The sequence below is a fragment of the Vanellus vanellus genome, assembly GCF_965231255.1.
Source record: "Vanellus vanellus genome assembly, chromosome: 13".
NCBI lineage: Eukaryota > Metazoa > Chordata > Aves > Charadriiformes > Charadriidae > Vanellus > Vanellus vanellus.
Window position 1 is genome coordinate 22,191,733 of NC_138918.1, and position 25,817 is coordinate 22,217,549.

At 48.3% G+C, this 25,817-nt stretch overlaps 1 protein-coding gene across 2 annotated transcripts in view; it reads right to left on the bottom strand.

Moving 5' to 3' along the window:
• Positions 1-1,070: 1,070 nt before the first annotated feature.
• The window catches only part of PFDN1 (prefoldin subunit 1), a 33,851-nt gene continuing 9,104 nt past the window's right edge, over positions 1,071-25,817 (bottom strand). For both annotated transcript variants that reach the window (XM_082490155.1, XM_082490156.1), the window contains exons 3-4: positions 19,424-19,508; positions 1,071-1,309 (exon numbers count right to left, since the gene is read on the bottom strand). In XM_082490155.1, coding sequence (XP_082346281.1) covers positions 1,226-1,309; positions 19,424-19,508 — 169 coding nt within the window. In that variant the 3' untranslated portion in view covers positions 1,071-1,225. The remainder of the gene's footprint in view (positions 1,310-19,423; positions 19,509-25,817) is intronic.

Below are 25,817 nucleotides of genomic sequence, written 5' to 3' on the forward strand. Positions count from 1 at the left end.
AGCTCTCCGGGTTCCTTTCTGGAATAAGGGGTTGATGCCGGGGTGGGACATGTAATCGGATGCAGGGAAAAGCTGTTTGGGATTGCACAGGACTTGCTCTGGGATGTTTAGTGGAGGACCCTATGGCGGAGGTGTAGGTGATGTGGAGAGGAGCGAGTGTGGAAAAATAGTGAGGTATGGGGCTGAAAGGACCAGCTGGGTGTTAATGACCAGCTGGTCAGTACACTTGCCCAGCGCCTGATCAGCACGGTCTGTCTGAGCTTAGTAAATTCCTCTTAAACACTGTCCTGGGTGAGGGCTCCCTACTGAGTGTGTGCGCAGGGTATGAGTGAGCTGGGGGATCAGTCCATGGCCCCCGTGTCCATGGAGCAGCGGCTGCAGCCACTGCAGGGGTGCGATTGCCAGTGAAGCTGAAGCAGCTGGTGAGGTGGTGACATGGTCTGGGAGCCTGGGGGGAAGCAGGTGGCAAAGGGCCAGCCCAGAGCATGACAGAGCCCATGTGTCTATGGGGCGAGAGCACATGGGGTCAGCAACGGGACCTGGAAAGTCCTGCCCAGATCCAAGATCCCAAGGAGCTGCTGGCAGGACAGGAGACGTCCCTGAAAGCTCCATTTCAGAAAAGCCCCAAAGCAGGGGCAGGAGGCCAGGCTGGTGCACTGCGAGCATGAAGCACAGGGTGGCACTGGCCCGCCACGAGCTTACTACCGTGCTGGGGCTCTGCCAGGCCCATGTGTTCAAGGAGGGAACTGGGGCCCGTCCCGGCTGAGATGATAGAATAAATGACCGCCTGTAGTGGACCTGGAGGTGCCTCTGCCGGCTGGCCCTGCTCTGCCCAGCCCTGCCAGACTCCCTTTGCCCCCACCGCAGTTCCGCCAGCCCTGTTCCAGCAGAGCAACAGAGTGAGCCTTCCCCGGTGCCCAGAGCTGAGCAGCATGTGGGGGCTTTCAGGAGGGCAAGGGCTATGGCTGCTTTAAAGTGAAAGCAGGATTCCCTCAAGGGCCCTCACCCCACATCCCACCCCCACCTCCTTTCTCCATCAAATCCCCACAGGGAGAGCCGCCATTGTGAGATGCTGGCAGTGGCCACGAGCTCAGGCTTTGCAGCAGTTTTATTGAATGTGCGACAGAATGGCACTCGTGCAACCGGGCGGCGGTGAGCGGCACGCAGGCAGAGCTGCCCCAAACCACCCAGTGGGTGTCACAGGAGGCCGAGGGGAACCACACAGCTACTGCGCCCTTCGGGCCATCAGCATTTCCCGGATGTTGTCTTCTGCTTCCTTCACGCTCCGCTCCAGGTACGACTTCTTCTGCTGCAAGGCAGAAAACCCAGAGAAGAGTTAAGGTCCACTGGCAGCATGTGCCAGGGTGCTGGGGCCAAGAGCTGCCCAGAGCAGAGCTGCAAGCAGCCTGTTGAGGGCACACACAACCCTACGGGGTTCCCCAAGTGGCGAAAGCAGTTATTCATTTCCAGAGGCATCCTGGAAGCATTAATATTTAGCCCGGGCAATGTTTACACACACTTTGAATTTTGTTCCTTCTGAAACCTTCTCCTTGGAGCTGCCAGGGGGCTGCAGCAGCAGCAGGGCTGCAAAAAGGGGGGTTCATTAACAGTAGTAAGGAAGGAAAAGGAAATCAGACCCTGTAACGATTGGAGCCTAGAGAGGAATTAACATGCTGAGGCCTCCTTATGGAGGTGACAGCAAAATCCTTTTGCATTTGGGTAAAAAAGGCTCTTTTTCCCAGCTGGGCCAGTTTTCTAAACCCAGACACTCCTTTCTATCAGAAATTCCCTGGCATCATCACCAAATACGTGTGTTTCCTTAATCATCTTTAATTAGGCTAGGCTTGGCAGGGAAGCAGCCTGAAGCTGTGTATCCCAAGACAGGAATTCAGCATGCAGCGTTTTTTCCTGCTCGTCTGGGTGCTCCTAGGTGACTGGAAAAATTGGTGCTTGGCTCTGACTGTTTTCACTGGGTTTCCAAACAACAGCCACAACAGTCTCCGCTGGAGGCCAGGCTGGCAGAAGGCCTTGCGGTGAGCGCAGGCAGCCCTCACCACTGGAGGCAGACCTCCTTTGGCAGCAGCAGGGACAGCACTGCTCCAAACGCATTTTGTTATGGGCTGGGGGGGGTCCTTGGGGAGGTTCCCCAGAGCTGGGCTTGACCATGGGGAGAGCCCTCGGGGACATATGTGGGGGCTCCACAGGTGGGATCTCCTGCATGCTGGCACAGGGCTTGCTGTCCTCACAAGGTCCTCTTCTCAGCAAAGACTGCTGGGTACTGCTGTGGCACAAGGCTCCCACTACCCCACAGTGGTGACAGCCACACACTGAGCACCTTCCCATAGGCCTGGGGAGCTCCATAAAGCTCGGTCTCTGGGCCAAGCCAATAAATGGCTTGGCCAATAAATAGGCATTGGCAGCATTATTGTTAAATTACAGGAGTCCGGGCTTGGACTAGAGCATCCTGCCATGGGCTCCACTAATCGCCTCCCCAGCCACAGGCAGAGGAGCGCAGTTCGGCATGAATGACCTCCAAAGTCCACCAAACAGCTAAAGGGGGACAGCCGAGGTCCCCGGCACTGGTCAGCCATGGTGCTGGAGGAAAGGTTAAAAACACACGTTGCTCTGGGGTGCTCCCCCAGCTGGCTGGAGCAGAGCAGCACCCATGGGTGCAGGCTGCAACGAAAGCAGGTGCTGTCCTCCATTGAGGAGCACCCTCCTGCTATGGGGGGGGGGAGGGGAGGACAGGCTGGGGAGCTTGTGTGTGAACCCACGTGTGTGGACACGGCCACTGCCAGCTGGCGACAGGCAATAACTGCAATGTTGATGCTCCCCTGACAGCCTCCCCCTGACTCCTGCAAGCCCACGGGGAGCTGGGACCTGTAATGCTGAAGGAAAATTCATTAGCACATGGGACAGTCCTGCTGCCATCACTTCCCACCCGTCCCCTTGCAGCAGACCTGCAGTGACACTTCTGTACACTCAGCGGAAATGCCCGTGCCATGAGGACATCTCTTCCAGCCTCATCTCTAAATACTGAAGGGCTTTTATTTAAACAGTAAAGGTTGTTAGCCACAGCTAGGGCTGTGGGTACGGCAAAGGGCTCCTTGTCCCTCTGACGCCGTCCCCAGGCACGTGGGATCCCTCTTGCTTACAAGAGCTGCTTTTCAGGAAACCACGGGGAGCAGAGGCACAGCGCGGGTTCCTCCTGCCAACGACTCACTGACGCACGAGCAGGACTTTTGCCACCGCTGCGCTGTTCTCACACTGCCCAGAGAGACATTAAGGGATTTCACATCTAAGGAACTGAATCTGAAGGCTGTGAGGGGAGACAGGTCCCAGAAAACCCATGTGGGTCAGAGCTCCACCTCGCTCCACTCACTGGAGGAGAGTGGCATCAGCAGAGCCGACTACTATGCATTCATTTATTACTAAAACAATTTCTTAATGCAATTAAAGTAGGCTATGAAAAAGTTCTGGCTTTCTGTCCTCTCCCCTACCTCTCGTGCCCGTGCCCCAGGCAGCAAGAGACATTTTCAGAGAGGTGCTCTCCAGGGGCAGGCTGGCCCTGGCAGCAACCTCGCTGCTGCTGCACAAGCAGCCAGGAGCTGGCAGGCTGCAAACGATAGCTGTGCTCTCCTGCCACGATGGGATTTCAAACATCCCCTGTTAGGAAGCCATGCTGGGGGCCATTTGGGGCCCACTTCCCCGAGGACGAGGGACCCCAAGCACTAAAGTGGCCTGACGCAGCACAGGAGCATTCATGTGGCCCATGTGGATCCATGGAGCAGGGCTGCATGGCAATGGGACAAGGTTTAATGCCATTTCTTTACTTAAGCATCACCTGCAGTCCCAGGCAGGTGAGGATTCAGGGAATTCCTATTTCCCTCAGTCAGTACCCTCAGTCATGTAGCTTCTGGGGCGAGAGAATCTGGGCTGGTCCTGATCCTTTTATCCTTTCCTCCCAAAAGTAGCCTCCAGGGAGACTCATCCCTGGGCTCAAGCAGCATCCCTCAAGCATCACGGGAAACCCTGCACCTGCAGCTGGGTGGCTGCAAACTTCCCAAGCTTTCCTGCAGGCCAGCAGCGTGGAGCCAGCATGCCAGCTGGCTCCCATCCGACTAACCGCCAGAATCAAGGGGGAGTGAGGAGCAGACAGTCGCTGCATTTTCCAAGCTGCGTGGCAGAAGCGAGGTGTTCCTTCCCAAGGAGCTGTGGCCTGGTTTCTGCTTCGGTAATCACAGGAGAAAGAGAAGTAGCTTGCGTGCAAACCCCTCCTCACCGTGATTACTGGGGTCTAGACAGGAAACTCCGTCTCTGCCTGGTGCGCCTTCCCAGGGAGCAGGGCTGTGAGCAAGCTGGCTGACACACCATGCCTAGTCACACCAGCTCACCCAGAGCCGTCTGACAGCGCAGCGTTTAACTCATTCCGGAGGCCGTGCTCGTCCAGCCAGATCTGCCAGGCTGGTGGTATCTGCTCCCAGTGGGAGGAACACTACCCAAGCCTCCCAAACCCCACCTCCAAGCTTCCCTGAACTCACACGCTTTCACTGCACTCCATGTTGACTTGCAGCCCTAGTTAACCCTATGTCCTCTGACCCCACGTTTTGGGCGAGCCCGTGCCTGCTAGGTTTTAGCTCATCACCCAATTAGCTGCACATAATTTCCGGTGAAGGTGTGTTTGCCGCTCTAAGTGTTAATTCTCTGTTGCCTGTGCCAAGGCAAGTGCAGCTAGCAGCAAATTTCCAGTACAATGCCAGAACTGTACTGCTGGGTTTGGTCCCTCATGAAATCAAAAGCTGATGCTCTCTGCAGCCTCTGATATTACTTCTACACCAGTAGCTCCAGTACTACCAGTCAGGAGCCCAACAGGATGTGGCAGCATGTGGCCCTGACTTCAGAGGCTGCACAACCTACGAGCTGCAGATTCAGAGCTCCTACCCACCACCCACACGAGCAGTGCTGTAAACTGCCCCCACCCACCCAGCAGCTCCTGCAGGGCTCCAGCCAGACACAATGGTTACCCAAAACAGCAAGAGATGCCACTGCTTGAGTCACGGAGCCTCGTGGCAGGACTGAGAAAGGAGACTTGCTTTGGGAAGGTGATGGGGCGAAGGTGACACATGCCACTCGGCTCCCAGAAAAGCCCGAACTGACGGCTTACAAACAGGGCCGTGCTCTGCAGCGAGGCCGGGCAGTGCCATGAGGTGCTGGCGTCTCCCCAGCAGTTACGCAAAGAGCCATGCGAAATAGCCAGGCCATGAAGGAGGAAATGCAGACAGCACAGCAGGAAGAGGCCGGTCTGTCCACCAGTGTCTCTGGCTGGTGTGAGGAGCCAGTTCCTCCTCCTGCTTCACGATTGCCACATCCACTTGCTAGAGATTTATTCACCAGACTGCAAAATACACTTCTGGAGTGTTACTGAAACTTACTGAAGAGGCACAGCTTCTGAATGCCCGCTTGGCCAGGGCAGTGCGTGCACCCCCCACTGGCCTCTGCTGCCCCGTGGCTTTTGGAGGTTTCAGAAACATTGCTTTGTTTCCATGAACCATCCACAGTAACTCCCATGCAGGGAGGAATGACCGGAGGTTGCAGGTCCCATCAGCACGCAAGAAGCCTCTCCACCGCAGAAGTGACAGAGCTGGAGGCCACCTTGAAGGCATGTGGGAAGGCAGCAGGATTTGCAGCTACAGATTTCCAGGCGGGCAGCACACTTCACATGCACTCTGAAATCAAGCCAGCTGCCCTGCCCACCACAGGACAAGCTCTTGCACCCTCAGTTGTTCCTACCACAGGCCACTCACCAGTTCTCATCCAAACCCTTATTTGCAGTGAGAACCCCTCAATCCCCTCCTGCCCTGCTCTGTCCCCACACAAGAAGGGCACTGCCACCTGCACTGGGACACAAGACCAACACGCAGCTACTGCGACAGGCTAGGAAGGTCTTGGCCATGTGCAGAACAGCTGATAGGGTGCAAAACTGCAGAAGATGCCCCCAAAAGCCAGTGCAATCAATGCCTCCCAGCCTGTCGTTTTGCAATTCCTTTAAACTAATCCCGCTGCCAACAACAGTCACCATCCCTAGCCAGGAAGGGCTGCAGCACTTGGGAGCAAGACAAACCACAGCCCTGATGATCTGTCTGAAAAGCAGCCCAAAAGGAAATGTCCTCACCTACATCTGCTTTCTGGAAGTAGGTTTGCCACACTTAATGGCTGCCTGGCACCAAGATGGATGGTGAGAAGAAATGGCCAAGAACTCTTCTTTGGGCAGCAGAGCCAACCCCACCAGCTGGACCTGCCAGCACCTACCAGGAGCTCTGAGGCCCTCCTGCACCTGACCGCAGATGGAGCCACCAAACCTGGCCCTTGATCTCCCCTGCCAGCTCTTGGGAGCCTTCGCCACTTCCAAGCCCTCCTGCAACCTTCCTAAAGCAGGTGCGTGGGGCAAGGGGCTAACCTGCGTGGGGTTTCAGTACAGTTTTGTAGAGTAAAAGCACCGTCTCCCATGTGATAAGACATGTAGCTAAAACAGGACTGGCTGCTCACGCAGCCCCATCCGACAGGCAACGTGTGTCTATCTCCTGATCGGAAGGAGGAAGGGCGGCTGTGCAGCTGACAGCCTGGCAGAAGAGGCCGCATGGCCTGGCAGGGAGGGCACCACCAACCCCAGCCTACAGAGAGGAGGGCAGCCACCTTGCGTGGGACCCCGTAACCCCAGCAAGGATGGTGGGCTGCAGTGCTGCTGCCAACATGCTCCACTCTCAGGCAGCACTGGGCAGCTGCCACCAGCCCCAGTTGCCTCTTCGCTTCACCTGTGTAGGAAGCACAAGCTCTTGGAAGCACCAGCTTGACTGGCCCCAGCCAGAGGCTACATACGGCAGCACCCACAAGCCAACCCTCACTATTCTCGCTGGTGCTTATGGCAAGAGCAACGCCATACTCATCCCTGCCATTATCCTGTATCACGGCTCTACCTTGCATTTCGCTCCCTGTCACAGTCAACACTTACTCCCTGACCTGCCCTGCACTATTTGCTTTTGGCAGCAGCTGCGGAAATACTAGATTTAATGCAAATACAATTCCAGTTCACACCCCAAAGAAGAAAAGGAGTTGTGGTTAATAGAGGTGGCCCGTGGCCTTTTGACACAGCAGGAAATCACCTCCTGCTCAAGCCTCCCACCTCTGTTCCCATTGCATCACGCAGCTAACGAGGCTGGTGCTTCGCTGCAGAAGCACAATGACGCACCCGGACTTTACATTCCTGGCAGATTAAAGAGCCAGCATCCACAGATTCCACAGCAAGAAAAAAAACCTATTAATCAGCTCCTCTCGGACAGGCTTTTGATGATCAAAGCAACATACTTCTCCCAGTGCTGTGATTCAGACGCCTCTGTGTTGAGAGAGAGATGGTCAGCCAGTGGCCAGACCCGCGTGTCTGCGGAGCCTTGTCTAGAGCTGGTAATTCAGCACAGCATCTCACAGCGTGCACACTCAACTCCAAAAGCCAAGACAGCACTTCTGCTCTCAGCAGGAAACCGATACACAGCAGCCACAGTTTATTCATGCTGCATTACGCCTTGTGCTCACAGGTGAATTTCCCGCTTCAAGTAGCGGTTTCTCATTCAACATCTACTCCTTTTGCTCTTCAAATTCCACTTTTCGCTCTTCACCTCAGCATGAGAAAAAGAGCTTCAAAACTCTGACCTGCAAACACAAATATGCTTAAACCCAAACAAAAATGTTTCCATGGAAATTTAAGGATCTGGTATTGGAACATGCCTTCTCATTTCAGCCTTTTTTTAAATTCTTTTTTTTAAACCGTTCTTCTACAAACTTGTTTTACATCCAATTTGTGAGGACGAAACCAGCTGGCAGGTTCCTTCCCAATGAACACCTTCCTCCCCACGGCTTGCAGCACACTTGGCTACCAGCCGCCAGATGCTGGCATCCCACTCTCATGCTTAGAAGGCTTTTGTCGAGGAATGCTGCAGAGTCTTCAGGCATGATGCAGTGCCTCAAATAGGAGCCCTGATACAACTTGTCTTGTGACACTGTCTCAATAAACCTGCTAGCCAAGAGTTTCTGTATCTCCCAAAGTTAACCCAGGTCATTTTTGGCATTCCTCAAGGGCTCTGTGTGCACACTCTTTGGGAAAATGATCAGCGGATCCTGAGATAGAGCTGGGAGCACACACTTGTCTAGGGCAGGATCTTCCCCGAGAAGAAAGCAAGCTGTGCTGCCTGCACGCTGGGGACCAGGCAGCAGCATGAGCTGCTCTCACTTGAGGCCACCGCTGCTGTTAGGGTGGCTGGAATTGTCCATATCCCACCTTGCCGGAGAACAGCAACACCGAGCCGTCATCACACGCACCGCGGGCACGGCAAACATTTTCATCAGCCTGAGATGACGGAAGATGATGTGTGCTCTGTTTAACAGTGTTTCACTTGGAACCCATAAACTGGAAAGAGGTGGACCTGCTCAACAACACCCGGCTGCTTCTGCTGCAGGAGAAACTGAAATAGTGGGCACCAGCAGTGGGGTGGGGTGGGTCTGCTGGCAGTCCTACGCCCTGATGGGTCCACCCAGCACTGGTCCTCACCCAGGGCAACACTGTGGCACATGTACACACTTGGAATTACCACGCTACAGCAACCACCAAATATTTAGATACACTTCAAGACTTTCCAAGCAGAGTTATTGCTCTCAGGAAGTTGCCCAGAGTTTGCTCAACAGTGAGTGAACTGCAATCGGAAGGGAGCCCAGCTGGTTTCTGATGACAGCTGCTGACAGAAGCACGATGACGCCGTTTACCTAAGAGGAGAAATGATGATTCAGATCCCTGGGTTTTCCCTTAGCCATTCTTTCGAGAAGGTAACGGGGACCCTCCGTCACTTCAAAGCCATCTGGATTAGAGTGAAGAAGAGAAGGCATCAAACACATGAGCGCACCTGACACCTCAGGAGGATCTTTAGAAGCCCTTGCTAAAAAACTGCTGGTGCAAGTCCACCTTCAACTGTGAATCTATCCTACCTACAGCACAACCAGCAGGGCTTCCCCCATCGTTATTGTAGCTCCCTGAAACCCTGAGAAACATACCCTGAAAAAGCTAATTTGGAAGAGCACCTGCTGCTTCCCACACTTGGTACCAAGGGAGGCCACCTTCAAGAGAAGGAGGGGCAATGTAACAGGCAAGAAAACCTGCCTGCACAGCAGCATTTCTGTCCCCAAACCCCAGCCCGGCTAGGAACACACTGCACATACCTGTTGTCTTAGCCACAGGATGGCATTTTCAGTAGAGGTGGAGACAGTTGCTCTTGGTGACCTGGAAATGATGGATTATTCCAATGAACTCCTGCACCCTAGCCTGTAACTACAACAAAAGCAAGCTGACTGGGAACCTTTCAGTAGGTGGCAGCAGAAATATATTATCAACCCAGAGGATTCCTTTAGGGATACCCCTTCTCAGCAAAATTACCCATTTAGAGCAGTTTTCAGAGGCACCTTGGTTCAGGTCAGATACTGTACCCTAACGAGACTTGCAACAGCAGAGTCAGGTCAAACACAGAGAGGGACCTGGACAGGCTGGAGAGGTGGGCCCATGCAAAACCCTCATGAAGCTCAACAAGGTCAAGTGCGAGGTCCTGCACCTGGGTCAGGGCAATCCCAAGCACAAATACAGGCTGGGTGAAGGATGGATTGAGAGCAGCCCTAACCTGGGGGTGCTGGTTGATGAGAAGCTCAACATGCCCCAGCAATGTGCACTCACAGCCCAGAAAGCCAACCGTATCCTGGGCTGCATCCCCAGCAGTGTGGCCAGCAGGGTGAGGGAGAGGATTCTGCCCTTCTGCTCTGCTCTGGGGAGACCCCCTTGCAATGCTGCCTCCAGCTCTGGGGTCCCAACATCAGAAGGACATGGACCTGTCGGAGTCAGTCCAGAGGAGGCCACGGAGATGCTCTGAGGGCTGGAGCCCCTCTGCTGGGAGGACAGGCTGAGAGAGTTGGAGTGTTCAGCCTGGAGAAGAGAAGGCTCCAAGGAGACCTTAGAGCCCTTTCTAGTCCCTAAAGGGGCTACAGGAAAGCTGGGGAGGGACTCTTGATCAGGGACTGGAGCGATAGGATGTGGGGGAACAGTTTTAAACTGAAAGAGGGGAGATTTAGACTAGATATTAGGAAGAATTTCTTTACTGTGAGGGTGGTGAGACACTGGCCCAGGTTGCCCAGAGAAGCTGTGGCTGCCCCATCCCTGAATGGTGTTCAAGGCCAGGCTGGACAGGGTTTTGAGGAACCTGGTCTGGTGGAAGGTGTCCATGGCAGGGGTGTTGGAACTAGATGATCTTTAAGGTCCCTTCCAACCCAAACCATTCTATGATAACTTGGGGAGGGGAAACACACAGATTCTGAAAATCCCCACGTTTTGCATTGGCGGAAGTGTCCCTCACCAAACTGCCTCTTGCAAAATATGGTAAGTTCCCTAATTTGGTGCTTTGGTTTCTATGGTCCTGCAGAGCCAGTATGGCTCATCAGAATACCTCCTAGCAATATGACTTTTGCAAAATCATACCACACCTTTCATCTCTTGCAGTCCCAGGCAAACAAGGCCATTTTAGAAGAAAAATTATTTCCATAAATTTCAAAGACTCAACAAATCAGCACGAAAAAGATGATGTAAACTCCCAACTAACTAGCATCGCCCCCAAATTCAGACACCTTTGAACTTGGCTGCCTCACAGGCAGAAAGCGGCCACATCCCCGCTAGGAACACATTTACAGCCAGATGAGAGGAGCGACCTGGGCAGCAGGGCCAGCAGGAAGTCATGACAACCTCCTCACATACCTGGCGAGCAAGGTGTGGCTTTATAAAGCTGACTCAGGGCTGGATCAGGTCTCCTACACGCAGGAGCACGCTTTCCAAATAATCATTTCCTGTTCTCCCCAGGCGAGATGGAGGCAGGACAAAGGGTTATCGGGCACAGATAATCCCCCCCCCCCCCCAGAGCTGCTGGGCACAGAGGACAGCAAGGAGGCCTGGTAACTAAGGCAAGGATAGCGGCACTGGTTTTGTGACTAACTATTACTCAAGCAAGGAGGAATTTGGAAAGGGACCCGCATCCAGCTCGGCTCTTTGCTTTGGATACTTCTGCAGTCATAAGCACAAAGGAGAGCTTTGACAATGAATCAGACCCTGGTTTAAAATGACAAAGACAGACTTATCTACCAACTTTGTATTAAAATGATTTCAGTGTAATCATGAAAGCAGCTTAATGCTAATCAGAGGAAACAAGCAACATTTTCAGACCCAGATGACTAAATGTAGGCTCCTGGATGGACAAAACCATTTAGACGCAGCAGCAGAAGTGGGTTTTTATTAATGCATTTCACTTTCCCCTGAATTACAAAGGAATGTGAGCATACTGGCAAAGTTTGCTTGTAAAGCTTTTTCCATTAGACTTTTTTTTTTAAATCAGAGCAAACCCAAAAACAAATCCTAAAACAAGTTCTGGGATACATTTATTTTGAAAGCATCTCTATAACTAGCTTCTAAAGGATTTAAAAGGAAGCAATCAACACCCACGTTAATTATTCTCCTGCTTTTAAAATCTACAATTATCCACTTAAAAATAAAGGTAGGAACAGTGAAAATAAAAGAGTCATCAAATTCCAGTTCTCCCTTCATGAAGCCTTTGCCCTCTCAGCTAGATTGTGTGCTTACTTTGCAGTTTGCAGTGCAGAGAAGACTAACAAAGAATTACTAATTAAGCAGCTGCTTGCAAAAATCTGAAAGTTTGAAAATTTGTTGCGGTGAACGATTGCTCCAAATGAAAGATCCAGCCTTGGAAATGCATACCCATACACATGTGATGTTATAAATACATGTCATTCCACCAAAATCAGCATAACCCAAACCCACTCTTCACAAAAATGTGGTGAGATGTTGAAGTTTTTATAAGCCATCCCAAGGCTAAACCAGTGGAAGACCCTTTCAGAAAGCTGGGAATCCTCTCTTAAATGTGTTGATTTCTTCTTTGTATGCCTTAAAGATTACAACGTCATGTTTTGCAACCAGTGACTTGTGCACTATTTAACATAGGACAAGCTTCTTACGCAATTTTCAAAGCGGAACATATTCTTATTTGATCTTTATCTAACAAATCTACCACAGGAATCAGAACCAGTATTAAAAAAAATACACCTCCGTTCTTGTGATTACTGAAGAGTATCTGTTCCCTTTTAAAGGTGCTAGCTGCACACAATCAATTTTCATTTATCTGGGATGAGAAGTGATCCGATTCGAATAAAAGAGAAACAGCATAAAATACACGTTAAGTTAGGCTATAAGAATACAATCTTTTTGCTATCCTCATTTTTGACAAATGACAATTAGACAGACTGCAAGGCTTTAAACATAAAGAAATAAGTTAAGTCAACGATTCACCACAGCCTTGAAAGCAAGGAATAAGGCCTGTTACTTATGTTACTATCAGCAGAGTTAGTTTAGGGGACAGAAAGAATTACAGCAGCTTTACCTAAGCCCCAGCTCCTCCAGTATTTACCTTAAATTTGTATGGCCCCAGCCCAATGTCAGAGGGCTTCTCCATAAAGAATCCCAGCTCTGGGGCCCCCAACAGAAGAAGGACACGGACCTGTTGGAGTGGGTCCAGAAGAGGCCACAAAGATGATCCATGGGCTGGAGCCCCTCTGCTGGGAGGACAGGCTGAGTGAGTTGGGGCTGTTCAGCCTGGAGAAGAGAAGGCTCCAAGGAGACCTTAGAGCCCCTTCCAGTCCCTAAAGGGGCTACAGGAGAGCTGGGGAGGGACTTTTGATTGGGGTGAGAGGGAATAAGATGAGGGGGAATGGTTTTAAACCAAAAGAGGGGAGATTTAGATTAGATATTAGAAAGAACATCTTTACTGTGAGGGTGGTGAGACACTGGCCCAGGTTGCCCAGAGAAGCTGTGGCTGCCCCATCTCTGGAGGTGTTCAAGGCCAGGCTGCGCGGGGCTTTGAGGAACCTGGTCCAGTGGAAGGTATGCCCTCCCATCACAGAGTGGTGGAACTAGGTAATCTTTAAGCTCCCTTCCAATCCAAACCATTCTATGACTATGATAAAGAATTATTTTGTTCTGATAGTGTTAGCTCTGTGTCCATTACGCTCTTAATCTTCTCACCATTTTACTATTATAAAGCCTATTTTTTCCTCATTGCTTGGAGCATTTTTCATTTCAAAAATCAGGAACCAGAATGCAGATTCTCATCTCTGTAAGACAGCCAAACCTATGGGGGGGGGGGGGGGGGGGGAGGGGGGAAAGAAAGAAAGAAACAGAAAAAAAGAGCTTTGGCTACTCCCTTCTTCAAAAACAAGCATCTCCGTGGACAGCAGGCCAATGCTGACAGCTCTGCCCATGCAGGCTGTGCTCAGCTCTCCCATGGGGAGTGCCTGTGGATGCTCCCCAGCTGACAGCAAGATTAGGCAGGCAGCTGGACCACCCAGGTCCTCAAAAAGCAAGCTAAGCCTCCGGCTTTGCAGCCTGAAAAGCAGGAGCAAGCCCTCAATGAAGGCACATACTCAGGCCTGGATGACAAGTCCACAGGGTCAAGATGAAAGGATCGTCACCAAGTCCAAATGTCCATGCCCAGAAGGACCTGCCCAGACACCTGCAGCTGCATCAGAGATCCAAAGCCATGCAAGATGAAGGCTATTGCCTGGCCTCATCCTCACAGGGGTCCTGGTGAGGCTCTGCAGCTCACTTCCACAGCAATCTCCATAATTTGTGGAGCTCCCACAGCTTCCTCCTAAAAGGTCCATGCAAGCCCAAATGTTAACCCTACATGTTAAGTTCACTTCCATACTCTACCTGTCCCCACATCAGGTGTCCAGCCTCCCGCTACAGAAAGCGGAGGGAGAAGATCACCTCTAGGAACAGTGACCCTCTGGAAGCATTTATTGTCTTTCTCTTGACTGCAGAGAACATCTGGACTCCTGACTCACAGATGGCCAGGGAGAGTTAATGAAACCCCAAGGTGTTATTCAGGGGCAAGAGAAGAAGGAGATATCACCACTCTGAATTCCCAAACATCAGATACTGTAAAGTTGGGAGGGGAGAAGGGGAAACAAATAGAAAAAAAAAAAAAAACAAAACCACAAACCAAAATCCAACCAACCCCACAACACACCACCTTCCAGAACAAGGAAATTAAGAAAATAAAAATCAATTTACTTCCCAGCAATGCCCCAAACCTGCAAATGATCCATGCCAGAGGAGCTTTGTAGGTATTTGCAAATCATGCTTGCAGCCAAGCCCCCAGGTTGCATGGATGGTTCTGGCTTGGCTCCTGTATGACCAACAGTGACAGAAGCACACCAGCTTCTTAGAGCAGACCAGGCCGTGAAGCCAATGGGGCTGAAACCCAGCCAGGGACTGACCTAGTCTATGCATACACTTACAAATAGGGGGCAGCTTCTGTGACAACGTCTTTAAAATAATGTCCTCGGTACGTGCATGTATGTCAGCAAAGGAATGAGAGAACAGCACACTCATCCAAAGTAAAATCCGCTCCAGGCTAAAGCACAGAGGGCTATTCTTGAGGCTTCCCCTCTCCAAAGCAAACAGGAGCATTCCTTATTTTCCCTTGTTTATTTAAAAAGCCCACCACACATTCCTGGGCACTGGCCTATCCTGAGCCAACCATGGGATGAGAGTTTCTACGCTGCAAATCCTAGGAAGAAATTGGTCTAACTTGAGAACAGCCTAACAATTGCTACTTTCTGATGGTCGCTTAGTGGTCTGCAAAGTGCACCACAAATCTCAAGAGACTTGTTTTCACATCGTTAAAACTACCCTCAGAAATGGCCTCCACGGTGACAGTTTTAGCATAAAAAACGAAGGGCCGTCCAGAGAGCTGCCGCAGGAGCACGTCAGAGGCGTGCGGCCACACCAAGCAGGTCCATCCAAGCCGTACCTGCTCAGAGAACATGAACTCCCAGGCTCCAGCACTCCTCTCAAGCCACACCTCGTTGGCTTAAATCTTTGTTCCCACAGGGTATGAAAATACTGTTGTGGCAACCATCAGAGACGCCCTGGCCAACTCATCCATAAGGGGGGCACCACCATTATGCCTCAGGGCTGCAGCAAAACCATTTTAAAGCTCCTAGAGAAAGAAGATTAGAGAAATGGAAGCCGCAGCATGAGCAAGTTTGCGTCCAGGCAGCACCAAGGAAGAAGTCTGTTGTTACCTCTGATGTCTGGTCACCATAAGCCACTTTTTAACTTTACCAGGAAGGAGCCCTGCAACACCACCTAAGCCTTTAAACATGGAGCACAACAGTGTTTGAGAGCAGGGTGTTCATTTCTCCACCATGAACAAGAGCAAAAAAGTTTTCTGCATGGGACAGGGAAATTGGACATGGCATTTTAGGAATCACATGAAGAATTTCTGAATTAGAAATCAAGCACTTAGGTACAGCTTTCTTGGTTGCCTTTTATACTCCAGGCAGACAGAGAAGAAAACAACCAATCCTTTATCTCTGCAGCAGTGAACCTTCAGTCTCCCATACGCGTGTGAAAGAATTGCCTGGGAAACAAGCACACAATGTTGTGGTCGGATTTTAAAAACAAAATCAAATTCAACCAGAAAGCTGCAGGTTGCTTTTGCCCTTTTCATGAAGGAGCTCAATTCAGTGGCACACAGACAGAGCTGCCCAGCAGAGCCTCCCCCTTATTTGTTATTTTTAGCAATTTAGTCTGACAACGCCTGACAACTAAACATGCTGAATATAGCAGGAGAGAAGGGGACTATCAGATACTATCAGAGAAAACACACAGTGATAATCACTTTCTCCACCCCTAGCGAAGAATCAATTTTCCATGTCTTTATAACATCATAGAGTTTGTTCTTTTTAAAATGCCACATTTAAAAACAGAATCCATCTAGCCCTACAATGGAAACGGATAACATTTCCTGAAACAAAGCATTGTTCCACCCCTCACATATCATGTTTCCTTAAAAACAAGGGAAGAAAAACATTACTTGCTTTTTCTCCTAATACTGCACAAACATTGCTGAGCTAAAAAGAGTCTGTGCTCATCCCTTTAGAATGCTTTCAAAATAGATTTAACACATACCCCTCGTACTGTGAAACACAACAAGAATTTGATAGTATCAGGACTGGAAAAATCCCATCGCCGCTGCTAAGCGGAACGCTTCCCATGCCAGTATGTGAGTGAGCCTATGCCATCAACCTCTGCAAGATTCAAGCAGGTTTCTGTAAGCCTCACTGGCACAGCCTTTAAGCAGACGTGTACTTTGCCAGCAAGCCTGGGCAGTCTATTTGGATTCCAAAGGATTATATACAAGTTGTGAAGTTAAGAATGCTAAATATGTACATATATATATATTCACATTCATACCTTAGCTTTAACAAGAAGGGTAAAGCTACGCTGCTTTTTCCAGAGTAACTGACAGGCTATGCATCTGCCCCTCCTACACATCCATACCCCCTTTGGTGTTTTCAGAACACAGTTCCTCTCATGAAGTACACCCAATGTGTATTCTAGCCAAGCCTTATTTTCACAGCCCTGTACCAAGACAGGTCTGGTTCTCCTTGTTGCTTTGCCATGCAATGAGCAGCAGGGAGGACCAAACCAGCAGTATCACATCAATTTTGTGATGCTGCCTTGAAAAAGGCAATGCACCGCTTCAACAGCAGAGGAACCCAAGAGAGGGGAGTGAAGGAAAGGCAATAATTGCAATCATGCGTTTCAGTGAAGACTATCAGAGGAGGGAGAAAAGAAGCTTTCAAACCAGACACAAAACCGCTCACTGTTTTCAAAGTTCACTCTGACAGTTGTGAATGTCAGAAAACCCAGCTCACACCTCTGAAGCAGGTTAAAGCCCACTTTCATGAATAGTCAGCACGCAGGAGCTCTCCTTGCTATGCAGCTGGACGGATTTACAGAAGACCTCAGCCGTGAACCCAGCCCTCTGCAAACAGCACCAAGCTAGCAGCAAGAGCATGTCTCAAATTCAGGCTTGTATCAAAAACACACATTTCACAATACCTTAAAAATAGCATCATAATAGCAAGGCATAATTGTCTCAAGTTCACACTGCATGAGTAACCAGACCAGCCACACCGTATGGATACTGGAGGATTACTCTGACCAGCTTGATTCAACTACGCAAAGTGAGAAGTGTGATTAAATAATAAGATAGTTAATTAAAATAAAAACCTAAGCTTTAAAATCCTTCCAGTTCTAATAACGGATGGAGAGAAGTTTTAACCTATCTTGGTTTGATATTTATTTTACAATGATGCAGTGGAAGCGCAAGGTCACAAAGTTTCACATTCTTTCCTGCTTCTGTCACGACTTGTTTTCAGGAGAGCGAAATCCCCTACTCCTGTGATAAGTGCTCTCTGACTTGGACTCAAGTGTTTTCCCCCAAAATCTCAGTTTCCAGCAGTTAGTCTAAGAGCTTGTCCTCTTCCATGGGGAATCCCAATCCTGAGGAAAATCTTTTTCACAGAACTGCCAGCCAGCCGGAAGCACAGTAGTTAAAAGACAGACTTGAATGTTCACTTAAAACAAACTGTTGAAAGTTTTGGCAATCTGAGCCCTACTATCCATGGTTAAAAAGAAAAACCAATCCATGCGGCAACCACCTCTCCACTCCCACCACCTTTTGAGACAGTCACTGTTGCTGGGAACTTCAATTCAGTGGCCATAACCAGAGACTCAAGCAACAGGGAGCTACGAAGCAGAAAAACACATCTGCGAAGCAGCCAGTTCTAAGGCTTTGTGTAAGAACAGTTATAATTTGGGGGGAATTCCATCCATTTTGCTGAACTCAGCAACTGAAAAGTTCAGGAGGTAAGATCATTCCCCACCAGCAACAGAAAGAAATCGAGATGCACAGCTGAAGGGCATAGTAGCCAAAAAACTGACCACAGCCCGATGGACCTGACAGTAAGGGACCCAACGGGCAGTTTATAAACAGAGGCTGTCAACCACGCTCCAATCACTTCCCAGTCCAGACGTGCTGCTATGAAGCTTTACAACCCCGGTTGCAGGGATGTCTTTGCGCAAAGCCACTGGCATCTGGGATGGCTCCACTGTAGCCAAGATACACTTTTATCACATAACCATAAAACTGACTGTGCCTTGTCTGCATTAACACCCCCTTAAATATATAGCCTGTCCACAGAATACTTGTTTTCCCTGTGCAGAAAAAGTTCTCATGGCCAGAAACACAAAACCCCTTAGTGCCTGGAGTGTTTTCTGTGCCCAATAACACAACGTATGGTGATGCGCTTGCCCTACAGCTCCCCAGGCACACTGAGTTTTAAGCAGGAAATAAAAAAAATACAAACTGTACTTCTGCTTTAGTGTAAGTAGGAGACAACAGAGACAGAACTACACAGGTCTGGGTAGGTTTTAGCGCTGACTTCCCATTGCTGCTTGTCCCTACTTAGCTGGTCTCCACACTCTCCAAAACACTAACACATGAGATAAGCAGCTTGACACAATTTAGTCTTTGCTTTCTCTGTCATTCCCTGAAACCCAAGGAACAGGGGTTTGTATTAATTATATTTTAGGGGCATTAAGAAAAAAAAAATACACTAATGCCCTTGGAAAAGTACATTTTGAACATCTTCTCAAAAGAACTGTAAGCTGTACACATAGCCACCAGAAGACAGTCAAGATTCACTAGATAACTTGTTTGAACACTGAAGCTTGTGGAGACACTACTTTATATTTCCTAGATATTCTTCTCTGCCGTGAATACTCCAACCAGATAAACATAAGAACACAGAAGTGTTCTGACTACATTGTCAAAACAAAGTCTCATTTCCCCATAGATCTGGTCTTCAACAGCAGCCACAAGTAGATGCCTAGGGCAGAGCGTAAGGACAGGGCAGGCGTGTATGGTACTTCCTCCTCATACTTTCCCAGCCTCCAGACATTTTTAGCTCAGGGACTTCCTGAGCAGGATGCCATTTCTACATATTTGGTAATTCTCAATGGATTTCTCTTCCATGAATTTGTGCAATTGTCCTGAGCCAGTGTAAACTTTTAATATCCACGGCACTGGCAAAGTTTCACATCACCTATTTGCTGCAAATAACCAAGCAAACATCCTTTTTTCCAGTTGTAAACCTTGCTCCTACTAATCTTATCTGAATCCCAAACCCCCAGTTTTCATACCAGGACACAAAGGGAACAGTCAATCTCTACTGGGGTTGTAGATCTAGCAAAGAAACCAAGTGACATGAATTACTTGTAGGTTACTTCTTACAGGCACTATGTTTCACCTAGTTACAATCCTTTGGAATGAATAGTACCAGATAAAAACAAGGGATGTGGCAAACAGCATCTTGTTGACCTTCAGTGTTCTACTTTCATCATCATTACCTATCAAAAACTTACCTCTAATTCCTTAATTTTCTCTTCAGCTATTCTCTGTTTTTCTAAAAGCTGATTATGAATCGCTCCTTTAGACTGAAGAATAAACCTAAAAGTGAAAAAGAAGAGACAAACAACTGTTGGATATCTTTTACATCTGTGGTACACCTAGCTGCACACCAAGTTAAACTACAGTGACCTCTGCAAAGTATTCATCCTCAACCTGCGTGTTCTGGACAGAGGCAGGAGAAATTGCTATGATAGCTCCCACAAACCACCGGGCTGGCCTCAAAGGCTTGCTCACTAATCTCACCCAGGATTTGGGAGGAAGAAAACAGAGGCACACAGATCTCCCTCTATCATTCAGTGTCCTTGAATGATCTGAAAGCAGTTCTTGCACACAGCTAGCAAGGAGAGTCTGTCAGCACATTTCCTTCAAAGGGAACTAAATCAGTTAATGGCATATAGTCAAGGAAGCCTCTTTCAATGGTAAAAGCCATTCACTACCATTTTAGTGCTCACAAGCTAAACAAACCTGCATAACAGAACCAAAGCTTTCTACTGAAAAAGGCTGAGAGAGTTGAGGTTGTTCAGCCTTGAGAAGGCTCCACGGACACCATACTGTGGCCTTTCAATACATAAAAAGGGGCTTATAAGAAAGACAGAGAGAGACTTTTTACTAGGGTGCGTAGTGACAGGACAAGGGGCAATGGCTTTAAACTGCAAGAGGGCAGGGTTAGACTGGACATGGGGAAGAAATGTTTTACTGTGAGGGTGGTGAGACACTGGCCCAGGCTGCCCAGAGAAGCTGTGGCTGCCCCATCCCTGGGGCAAGTTCAAGGCCAGGTTGGACGGGGCTTGGAGCAACCTGGGCTGGTGGGAGGTGTCCCTTGCCCATGGCAGAGGGTTTGGACTGGGTCAACTGTGATGGTTCCTTCCAACCCAAACCATTCTGTGATTTGATGATACAGAGCCAGGTGCTTCCACCAGAAACACAGAGCTACGGTACACCTGCCCTTACTTGAGCTTTCACAGCTCCCATGGCTCAGGGCTTGGCTTTAACACACACCCTCATTGACCTCCAAATTCCCATGCTTTCTACATTCAGAGGGTTTTCCTGTGGGATGGGAAGTGGTCATTTTTAACTGAAATTGAAGCCACTGGTTTCCACTTGTTCTGTTTTTTAATTACCAAAGGGATTTGGTACAGTTACAGCAATCCTGCTCTCCAGCATGCAGAAAGCCTTGCTCAGAAGAGCCTCTGAAGCAGCACCAGCATCCAAAGCAGCTTTCCAGCACGTGGCACTGGCATCTCACAAAGAGGTAAAGGACAACTAAGTTCAAGTGAACTTTAGGAACTCTCCATGGTTGTTTTTCATCCTTCCAGACATCAACGTACAAGTGCAGATTTGCCCCGTCCCTACTTAGAAAGTCCCCCAGGGGATTTAGAAGGAGCCTCCACATGTCATACCAACAAGGTCAAGGTCTCTCTCCAGCACCAACTAGGGTCAATGTCTTCCTGCCAGGTGACAAGAGCTCATGCTTGAACAGTTAAAATGAGCAGCTTTAGACAGGGCAGAATAAGCGTGCATTCCCTGTCTGCTTCAGAAAAATCTGCAATCAGTTGGTAGTGCCATCTCCCATGACAAATGACATCATTACCGTGTTTGCTCAGGGCCTGGTAAACACAAATGCGGATCTGCCACTTGGCTTGAAACCCAGCATACTCTGTATCAGCAACACAATAGCCAAAAGGAAAACTACCTGCCACATGCATTCCTGAAATGCATGGGAGCAGAACTGCGGTTAATTATAACAGGTTTCCAATTAAAACTGTCTTTGGTGCTGCTATTAACTCTGCTTAGCAATCACTTCCTCCTCCTTCTCCCACTTGTACTGCTTCACCTCCACTTTCCTAGAGAAACTTCTGCTATATCTTTTATGTTGCAATTTTCTCAAATTTCTCCTCGTTTCTTCTCAGTCTCAGCTTGTGCATATTACTGGTGTCATATTTGTTCTATATCTGCTCCCGTTCTTTACAGCGCAGCTCACTCATACTCTCTTTATCCCCTCAATCCCCCCTTTTCCCATTAGGTGCCCCAAAATCCACTTTCACACCATGGTAATGTTTTTAGGCCCCAGCACACACCAGCCTGCTGAATAAAATGTGGGTTGTGCTCAGCCTCGTGAAAATCAAGTCCATGACCACCCTTCTAGGAAAGAGAAGTTTACATTGCTATTAGATGCAGAGCCTGGATCCAGCCAGATAGACTACTTTTTAGGACCACCAGCAACCACATCGTTCTGACACTCTTACCTTGAGCCTGCAACACCAGAAGAAACAAACGTTAACCTTCACACAACCACCCTATAGATTTTGGGGTGGAGACTAAAATTTTGCCTTGCTTCTGCAGTAGCTGCTGTTAGTGAAAAATGAGAGCTGCAAGATGCCCTCAGTAAACAAAGCCATCAGTCCTTTCCCATGTCACAGCTTCCCTGAGCCTGTGTGCAAATATGAACGTTTCCTTAATTATTTCCTTTTTCTGTGGGGGCAGCAAAGAAGAACAGAATACCTTCTCATTTGCTTCCCCAAATTGTATAACGAGGTGGATCATTTTGGTTTCACTGATGCTCCTAGACTAAGAAACAAAGTTAAACATCATCAGAGCTTGATCAATTTTCCCCATGCTGCAGCTGGGAAGGTCCCTGCTGGGCTACAGGCACTGAGCAATGCCGACTGGCTAAGACCCGCTATGGACGCTAAAACCGTTGAACAAACAAGTGGCTGACTTCACTTCTATTCTGCAAATGTCAACAGCAGTCATCGGGGAAAATATCCTCCCTCCCACCCTCCTGCAATGCTCTGGCAGATATGCGACAGCAAATTAAAATTGGATAGCCGAAGTTAGCACTGACGAGACTTATGCAGGCAGCTGGACACAAATACAACCACCCCAATTTTATTTGCCATAAAACCGTGGGCTGGAACCTGTGTCCATTCACACGCTGGCTCAAAAGCAGATCAAGTGTGCCGGACTTGGCCAGCAGCATCCTTCAGAAGGTCTTCACCAGTACCACGTTCAAACCACCCATTTTAATTCCCTGCCGCAAGACCATTGAGCCCTCAGCCTAAAGAGCACAGGTGTAAGCTGTCAAAGGCCAGTTTTCTGAAAGTTTAAGCGATAAATCCACACCCACAGTTAACTATTAAAATCTGTGGCTTCACTTCCCAACAAAAGAAGGACTCAAAAAACTCAGTGTTTTAGCTTCTATCTGGGGATACACGTATTATGGAGATCTTGGCCAAAGTTTTTACCTAAGGAAACAATGTTGTTTACAGCAGCACTTGGAAAAAGCAGAAGCTTGTTCTGCTCATTAGGTAAGAGGTGCTGCAGGGCACTTGTAATAAACCAGAGTTTAAACTTAATCTAGATTTCATTCTTCCAATTACCCTATGTAAAACACCAACTTGATGATTTTTTTTTTTTTTTTCTCACCAAGCTGGAGACATTGTCATTCTGCTGCCTGGTTTTAGTTAAATGAGATTAATTTGTTTATTAATTTTTAAGTTCATGTAAGAACCACGGGAGGTTCTCAGGACTTACTTCTTCCCTGAGTGAGTTTGTGAACAAGCCTTTCAAACACACGAACTTCATTCACTGCCCGGAGGTACACCTTTAGCTGACAACTGGGCCCACATTAGAGTCACCGCATCACAGAGCTGAGGAGCCACTTTCTGCTCTGTGACGCAGAGCCTGGCAGATGACATGGCTAACACCAACCCCTTGGCGCAGATCAGCACCAAAGAGCTACCTCCACAGACCGCTCTGCCGGAGTCCATCATAGGAGGCTCCAAGCTCCGAGAGTTTGTATGTTGAACTGGAATGGCTTTTAAGTATTGATAGTCCACAGAAGACAAGCAGCAAACCAAATCCTCTTCCAGATAAGTGAGCTCATTCATATCTGCTTTCTCTTGGTGAAGCGTCACAGCACACACTAATAGATCTGTCAAACATAACACCTGCACTATCAAACATGAAACAATGATTCAGAAAAATGTTCAGCACCACAGAGGCAATTAAAAAGCTTAGTAACAGTCACCTCTTAACAACAGTAAAAAAGTTCCTGTATGAAGTAACACCAGAAATATCTGGGTCAGAATGGACAAGTTCACCACATCTCAGGTGGCCGCCCGTTTCAAAGAAAACGGCTCGTAAAAACAGAGCAGGGTTTGCCCTATTCCTGATACTTAACAATTTTTCCAACATCCACAGATAAAGGTAAAAACTCAAAACTAAACAAAGAAAATCAGAAAAGAAAGCTACAGAGGAATGGGGTCCTTGAGGACAGCAACGTTCAGCCAAACCTAGGCTAGCAGCTCTGTGACAGAGCGAAGTGTTTGCGAAGACTGTACCTACATGCTCCAGTCTCCTGGTGACTGCTGGTTCTCAAGTGCAATACGAGGAACAAAAATAGAGCACAAGGGAACTGAAAGAGAAACCTCACTCTAAATATTCCCACTTGTTTCTATTTTCCTCCCTCTGTTAGCTCCACATCGGGGGTTTTGTTTCCCTAAGGCAGGGAAAGTGGTTTATATACTCTCTCTGAGAATCATTGCTTGTTTCCTTCTGAGGGTATCTCTTACCCCTGCCCAATTATAAATTTCTAGATATGGTGCCCTTTTGTTCAGTGTTTATACAGCACTCCCTTATGCTCTGGTCAAAATGGTCTGCAGGCTCTAGTCAGGCTGGCCAGCAATGCTGTCAACTTCATCATCTGTCTGCTCCTTTGTATCACACATACACACCCACAAAGTGATGTTCGTACAGTGTAACTAATTCCATAACTCAGTCTGTTTGCACCAAAATGTACTGTTTACTTGACTTTAAGACATAATATTAGATACTGAAAGATTCGCCTCTTAATGAATGAGGTTATGGAGATGTTTGTTCAGCACACGCCACTCTTCATTATGACATACAAGTTATTAAAGTTATTAAAGGTGGAGTACCAGTAATGGTCATAGTTAAGGTTTTCCATTAAGAACCCCTATTTTCAAATACTTACAACTGCAGTCAACTTCAAACTTTACATCTGAAGCTTTTGGTGGCAGGCATCTGCCCCAGATGCGAGCACTCTCTCCTCTTCCCATTCTGTTTAGGGAACAGGGTACAGGTGTTTCTCCTGCATGGCTTGCCGGTACAAGAGGCTGTTCGTGTTGAAGTATTAAAACCAGGAGGGAAGGAGCCACACAGCAGGCTCCCTCCTGCCAGTCTGCAAAGCAACTCTTCCCACTTGGGTCCATGGAGATCACTGCAAGAACCCACACAGGGTACCAGGGGAAGCCTTAGCTTTTCCTCTGCCTAATACTGATGTACATCCCCCTGCCTAATTTCAGAGATAGACAATTTTACAGGTAGGGACATTCCAGTACTATTTGGCCAGAATAATGATGAATGACAGATCTAAAAGTCCTTTCAGCCTGGCTCCCAGCTCACACAAAGGGTCATTATAACTTCAGCTTTACAGTTCCCATTGCATTTGGGAAACTCCCTATAAAAACTTAAGATACTGAAAAGAAAACTAACAACTTTGTGCAAAGCCATAACATTATTTTAACATATTTATTGTATTTCTAAAAAAATTCCCATGCTGTGCTATAATACAGCATAGTCATTTACATGGAATATCCTGCTCCTTGAAACCAAGCATTTTCATTAGATAACTCCATGAGAAAAGTTGGGCTAAGCCCAGTCATGCCCTTATCTATTTAAAGACGGTTTTTAATTCTGAACTTGCACTGCTGTTCAGGCTTTGAGCATTCTCAGCAGGAGATTACTGCATTTTAAGTACTGTTCAAAGCCAATGGAAGAGAGGCTTCCAACAAGCTGATCCCAAGCAATCTAGCTTGATTGAACAGGAGCCTGCTGCAGACAATTGCAAGCACCCAGTAGTCCCCTTCCACTCTCCTAGGGTCTGCTTGTGCTTCTGTAAACAATTCTCTATGCAGTTCGTAACAGGCACTGCTTATACCCCAGCAAATTCCAGTTTTAGTCATCCTAGATGAATTATCTAGTTTCAAACAAGACAAGGAAGCAACATTTAAAAAAAGGAAAATCCTGACTAATTATAGTTTGTGCTGCCACCCTTCATGTCTAAGGGTTTTACATTTTTCAGTCCGATTTTGAATTTCCCATTCAACAGATCATATCCCTTAACTAGAGCTTGTTCAGAAACAGATGGAGTTGAAACAGATGAGTTGAAGCTTTTCCTATGTTTGCTTTTATTTTCGTGGCCAGTCGTCTCATTGGGTCACTCTCAATATAGCTAAACCTAGCTATTCCCCCTTCCCCTGCCAAAGCAGCACATACCTTAAATCAAAACAAATCCTGCAGCTTATATTGGGAGGATTATATATG